This window comes from Psammomys obesus, unplaced genomic scaffold, assembly GCF_907164565.1.
Source record: "Psammomys obesus unplaced genomic scaffold, mPsaObe1.curated_primary_1811, whole genome shotgun sequence".
NCBI lineage: Eukaryota > Metazoa > Chordata > Mammalia > Rodentia > Muridae > Psammomys > Psammomys obesus.
In genome coordinates, this window is record NW_026591816.1 from 25,062 (window position 1) to 32,127 (window position 7,066).

The following is a 7,066-nucleotide window of genomic DNA, read 5'->3' on the forward strand; positions in this document are numbered from 1 at the left end:
GCTGCTGCGATTTATGCAAGACCCTGAAGAAGAATATTCCTGCTGATGACCATGGTGAATTCTGTCCTAATGGTGAACTGAGAGCTGTATTGGGCTTATGCTCCTGATCAACCTTTCTTTCATTCTGCTCTTGAGAGAAGATGTTGTGCAGAGAAACCTCTTAGATAAAATGTGATTGGGCTTGATTGGTCTGGTAATCAGCACAATTCTCAACAAAATCAAGAAGAATTGGAAAAGAGGACTGACTATGGGACTTTGGTCTGATTCTCATTTTCAGCAGACACATATTTGGAAGCTTGTTACAGAAACTTTTGGGAGGCCCTATAATTGCCTATGTATATTCTCCTCATGCTCTGTTGTTTGGAAATGTTAACACTTTAACACAAGGTTCAAACTTTAATGTTTCTTGCCCTCAATGTAAACTACAGGTTCTAGTTGTTTGATAGCCTTTTATTATGGAACCTGTGAATGATACTCAGGCTTGATATTTGATAAGGGGTCATCTTGCAAGTCCCTTTTATGGAATGTTATACGATTTGACTTATTACTTTTATTAGGAGCATGTCTCCTACCAATGATAATTAGTCAAAGACAGGTAAGATCTCTCTGAAGAATATTCAACCTAAGACAGGGCATAGATGATGGAATTCATGAACCAATGATGGGTAAGAATATATCTTTCAAGAGAGACAACCTAAGACAGGCACAATCTTCTGCTCCATAGCTCTTAAGCTATGGTCAATTCTTAAAATATAAAAGGGAATACCTGTGGAAAGCTGCTTGTTTGTCCAGATGCTTTTATTATTGAGCTCTCAGTGAAAAGCATGTTTTCACCCTGGCCTTCACCTGGAAACAGGGATAGACAGGATGTGTTGCCGAGTTCACTTCCTTTTGTTTAAGGATCACACAGGTGGTCAAGGTAAACAAGTTTGACTTCTTGATGAACCTGATTGTATCAAAGTGCTTTGCTCTGACTATAAAAAGGGACTGTGGAATAAACTGAGTGTCTGGTTTCTACAAGAAGCCCTCTCTAACAGATCTCATGTGTAGTGTCTTGTTTTTTTTTTTTTTTAAGTTTTCTTTCAATCCTCACTCCCAACTCAAGAGCTGTTGAACTCTGCCTGTGGGCTCTGGCATACCACCAAGCTATGTATTCCACTACTATGCCCCTAGAGTTGTGGTGTCATGATGAACATTGTTGTGGTTCATATGCATCATAACTGGATAGGACTACTGGTTGTTTCCAACCTTTGGAAGTTAGCATGGTGCTCTCTAATATCATAAACTCCAGTCCTCAAAGAAAAGGAACTCCAATTAGTTCCAGTTCAGGGGTCTCTGGACTGTTGTATTTGTCATTAATATTTACTTTTGATATATCTTTTAGTAAAGCCCCACTTTAGGCACCATTTGTTGTATTTGGCAGTTAATATTTTCTATTGGTATATCTTTTAGTAAAGTTGTGGTTAATCCTAAACAGCTGTATAACCAAATCATCACACAGAGACTGGATTTATTTAGTTAACCTAGAACACAATACTGGGCAATACTTACTCCATCCTAAACCACCAAGCCTGCATGCATAGTTCCTACCATTTAGATTTTACCCTTTATACTTGCTTTTAGTGATATCTTAGGTCCGATTCCTTTCTCCACATCATTCCAAGACCTTTCCTCCAGCCTCTGCTCTCCCAGCTTCTCTCCTGCCACTTCTCCTCCTCCTCTGCCTTCCACTCCTTCCTCTCCTCTGGATCCTCCCCTCTCCCTCCTACTCCTTTCTCTCCATTGCTCAACATTGTGGTTGGTTGTTTTACTTTGGCATGTTTACACAAAGTTGAGACAGGTGATACTTAGAATAAGTATCACAATGCAATGTCCGGATTAAAACCAGAGACTGGGGGAGAGAAATCAGCATTTCAATGAACAAGGGTAAGGTATATACATTCCAAAAGAACATTATACCAACACTGGACTCTGTGTCTATTGCCCATGACGTTTTCAGAAATAGGGACTTGTCTTCCAATTTTGGATGTGTGTATGCATGATCATGGGTAACAACACTTCCTTTTATTTATCTACTTCCTGTATATGTTTGAGATATGGCCTTTTATATTCCTACTCAGGTCTCTTGCTTCCACACTTCTTGTGCTGTTATATGCTCTTCCTCTGGAAACATAAGTCAAAACAAACTCTTCTATGAGCTTCTATTTTAGCACAGTAACAGAAATATAAAGAATCTATATGTTTTTTTTATTTTATATGCTTTTTTCTAAATTCCATAGATAATAAGAAACATGTAACTGCTTCTGTGAATTTCTTTTTTTTTACTTAGCCAGATAATGATTATTTTAACTTTGATTGTTGCTGAATGAACCTTTGTGTGTACATGCACATTTTCTAGTTAAAAACAAAATTCAAATCATAAAGAAAAACTTGTTGTGTGCCATTAACTTTTTAATTTAATTTTAAATAATCTTTCATTTAGGCATTATTGTAGATTAGTATGGGTGTGTAAGTACATAAAAGCACAGCCTGGCAATGGGATGTATACTTGCCACTGCAGAACTTGGGAGGTTAAGAAAAGAGGGTCATGAGTTTTAGTTTAATTTGAATTATATAATATGATCCATTATAAGTAAAATAATAAAACATAAAGGAGAGAGAAGAGGTGAGAAGGGGCAGAAGGAAGAAAAAAATAAAAGAAAGGGAGAGAAAGCAAAGATCTGTGAACACTTTCCACAATAGTGACATCTCATTTCAAATTATATTTTCTGTAGATATTATTTTGCCTATATGTGTATCTTTGCATTGTGTGTGTTCAAGGACAGAAGAAGGTACCAGGTTCCCTGGTACAGGAGTTGTAGATGGTTGTGAGTCATCACATTACATGGGAGCTAGGAACTGAACTTGGGTCTTCTGGCTAATTTTCTTAGCCACTGAGCCATCTCTATCCCAATGGTTACATCTTACAAAATTATAGTACAGCATCACACTTGAGATACTGATATAGATAACAGTTCCTGTAAGAAGAGTTGGGTCCAAATAAGGTGCCTAGTGTGGCTCTTTTAATATTGTAAAAATTTTGTTAGCTTCCCATTTCCTAGACATCAATAACTTCTAATATATTTACCTGGTATTTTATTTATAACATTTTAAAACTATTTCCCCCTAGAGCCTACAATCTATCTACTCTTGGGTTCTTGGCATAGTAACAGTTTCAGTTATAAGTTGTAGCTCATGGAGAGGATTTTAAATCCAAGTTTTAAAAGTAGTTGGTTTCTCCCATATTTGTTCCACTGTTTCACCAGTGTATATGTGGCTTGAAGGACCAAGTTGTAGCTTGCAGGGTTTATAGCTAGATAAGACTGACAATTGATTTTCTCTTCCTTTGCTGTGTTTAGCACCTTCCAGTACCTGTGAATCATAGTCAGTAGGTGTGAACCTTCTAGTTAAACACCATCTTCCTTTTTCCACATTTGATAACATAAGTAGTAAGGGAAAACCTACTTCTATTATTCTATTAAAGAACACCACAATAAAACAACTCCTAATGAAATATTTATACCCATAGATGGATACACTGCTCAACTCTCACCAGAAAAACTTCTTCCTGCAAATAGTAATAAACAGAGAGACTCACAACTGGATAATTAGCAAAGAGTGAGGGACTTTCATGCATTTAGCTCAAAATGGGAGGCCTTTATTATAACCTCCCCCTCAAGGCTCACTATGTATGCTGAAGAGGAGGCAGAAAGATTGTAAGAGCAGTAAGTGGTAGACAACTTCAAGGAAATCATATTTTCCAGACACAACAGGACTGGTGCACATATGAACTCACAAAGACTATGACAGCATGCACAAGACCTGCAAGGTTCAAGTCAGACAAAATTCTAGCATGAAGAAGGGCAAACAGACACAAAGTCCTTCCCCCAGAGAAGAAGTTATTTGCAATTGAAAGCTACTGAAAGTGGGAAAAATCAGAGTTCTGATGGGTGTATAAACCACATTCCACATGCTCAGGAGTAGCTGGACAATACAAAATGATTATTTGTACATGCCTGTCTGTAATTTTTTGTTTTGGCTTTATGTTAGTTTTTGGGTTTTTTAAAGATAGTGAGAAAGAACCCAAAATTGGGTAGGGAGAAAGAGCAGAAGGGTCTGGGAGGAGCTTGGGGAGGAGAAGGCTTATGATCAAAACATGTTGTAAGAATTAAGAAAAACCCTCTTGTCTACAGCAAAAATTTCTTAGACTGAAGGAAGTCATGGCTTTTTATGGGGCTGATAATATTGGTGTTAAAAAATTGCAACAATAAAATGTTTCTGAATATGACTACAAATTAATTAAAATTCAAACATGGAATAAATCTGAAATGTTTATGGAAGTGAATGGCCATGTTACAGTATGTAACTTCACTGTAGCCTTGGCCATGACACAGGCCATTTTGTGTGTGCAGTGTGTCATATCACACACCCCCAGAAGTACTGTCTGAGAGCTTTATCCTAAATTATGGACAAATGTATGTTATGGGCTGCCATAATTTTACTTAACAGAAAATATTTTTGATCTTATAGAAAGCCATATTTTGCTTACAAAAAGAAAGACTTTATACACTCCTAACTCTATTCCTCACATTGTAAATACCAAATTGTTGTGTCTTTGGGTTGTATGTGTTAAACAAACAAGCACACCCATTTCATTAATATGCAAATGTTTTTATCTTCAATAAATGGTGAAATTATACCTTTCTGAGAGAGTTGTTTTAAAATAAATTTCTTTATGGTTCATTTTCACTCAATATTTGACTTGTATACACTGAATATAACTAGATATCTTTGTCCACAGAAGATGTTCTCAGGCTAAAAGAATTATATGTGAGTTTTAAAAAGTCTTACTCCTTATATCTCAAAAAAAGTCTGCCTGAGATTAATAGTAAAGTAGACAGCTCCAAAGCATTTTTTACCTCTGGCTTTGGGCAACAAGCTGAGCAAAAGATCTTAAATACAAGTTCAGTGTTAGGTAGACAGTATTGTGAACTCTGCACAATAAAGTGAATAAAGTTAACAATGATAAAAAATTGTGAAAACAAAGGACTTTTGAATATACTCACTGTCAAAATTTGATTGACGTGATAGAAATGCAAGTTACCTTGACTTGACCACTACTCATTGTATGCATGGATCATCACACTATGTGTCGATAAAAAATAAAATGAATAGACTGTTAAAGGCTACAATCTTTAATTATAAAGCACACTAATACATTAAAGGCCGCATTACAAAAAAATAGTCACTGTAGTTGCATACAAAATGTGACCTGCAGAAGAGAGCTATGTTCTCAGACTTAACTCCACAAGCATATAAATTTCATCAATTACTAGATGTATTTTTTATTAATATACAGTAAACTCATAGGTATCTTTATGTAAAACAAAATAAATATTTGTGAACTTAATGTATGTCATGTTAGAAGAAATTGTGTTTAAGATATATTGACATATATCTTAAAATCCAAGCTTCATGTGAGAGAAATGCATTTACAAATATTTCTGGTCTGGAGTTTGAAAGAACTGAAAAGTTGTGAGAGTGAATGGAACAAATGCTGACACAGGAGAACACGTAATAAAGGTTCTCAGAGAGGAGTAAGTTTGAACTCAGGTAACGCAAACTCCAGAAAAGAAATAAAACGTATTCTGCTTCTACCATCTAATTGTAAAAACCAAGCTTCTGGCTTTGAATCTTTGATGGCTGCAATAAAGGTAAGTTTTCCAATCCCAGGGCTAAGAGGCTACTCATAGTTTCCCCACTAAGAGTCTCTTCAGAGATCCTTTTACATCTTTATTCCTCAGGCTGTAGATGAAGGGGTTCAGCATAGGAGTGACCACTGTATACATCACAGAGGCTGTTGCACTTGCTTGTGAGCTGTGGCTTGCAGCAGAACTGAGGTACACTCCTAGACCTGTGCAGTAAAATGAGGAGACCACCGACAGGTGAGATGCACAGGTGGAAAATGCTTTGTACTTCCCCTGAGCTGTGGACATTGCACGTATGGAGGACACTATCTTGTAGTAGGAGTAGAGGATGCCAGAGAGAGGAACAATAGCCAATACCACAAGTGCAAAATACATGACCACATCATTAATGAAGGTGTCAGAACAGGCAAGCTGGGCCACTTGATTCAATTCACAGAAGAAGTGTGGGATTTCCAAGTCTGTGCAGAAAGACAGCTGTGACACCATCATGCTTTGTAACAAGGCATGCAGAACACTCACAATCCAGCATACAAGAACCAGAAATCTACAAAGTCTGTGATTCATGATGATCGTGTAATGCAGGGGGTGACAGATGGCCACATAACGGTCATAGGCCATCACAGCCAGGAGAAAGTTATCCAGTTCCACAAAAATCAGAAAAAAGTACATCTGGGTAATGCAATCCGCATAGCTAATGGTTTCTCTCTTTGTCTGAATGTTCACAAGCATCTTTGGGACAGTGGTGGAGGTAAAACAGATATCTACAAATGACAGGTTAGAGAGAAAGAAGTACATGGGTGTGTGCAAGCTGGCATCTGCGATGATGGTCAGGATAATGAGCAAATTTCCAACAACGGTGATCAAGTACATGGAGAGAAAGAGGCCACATGTAACAGGCTGCAGGTCTGGGTCCTGTGAAAATCCCAATAGAACAAATTCTAAAAGGTGTGTATTGTTTCTTGGCTCCATATGTGGTATATCACTATGACAAAAAATAACATGAGAAATATTCATAAAAATGACATTGCTGAAAGGGATAAACAATATAATTTGTATTCTACTGTAAACAAGTTTCTTAATTTAATCCATGGGTTTACTACCTTACAGAGTATCTCTAGTGCTATTACTGTTTAAGAATCCTTGTTTTACACTGAGTTATTCCCCCAAGAGTTTATACATACCACAGATTTAGTTAGAAATTATTTCTTAAAGTCGAGTAATATGTTTGAGCCTGTTCCAGGCGTTTACTCCCCAGTGATCAGAGGCTGCTAAGAAACAGAAGTTCACGCACGTTAAGGACACACAAAGACATCCATTGT

General features: G+C 37.0%; 1 protein-coding gene across 1 annotated transcript; it reads right to left on the bottom strand.

The window, feature by feature from the left end:
* Positions 1–5,786: 5,786 nt before the first annotated feature.
* LOC129680411 (olfactory receptor 1078-like) lies at positions 5,787–6,737 on the bottom strand. The gene has a single exon (XM_055612045.1). It carries the CDS (start codon positions 6,714–6,716, stop codon positions 5,787–5,789), a length of 930 nt encoding a protein of 309 aa, XP_055468020.1. The 5' UTR covers positions 6,717–6,737.
* Between the last annotated feature and the right edge of the window lie 329 nt (positions 6,738–7,066).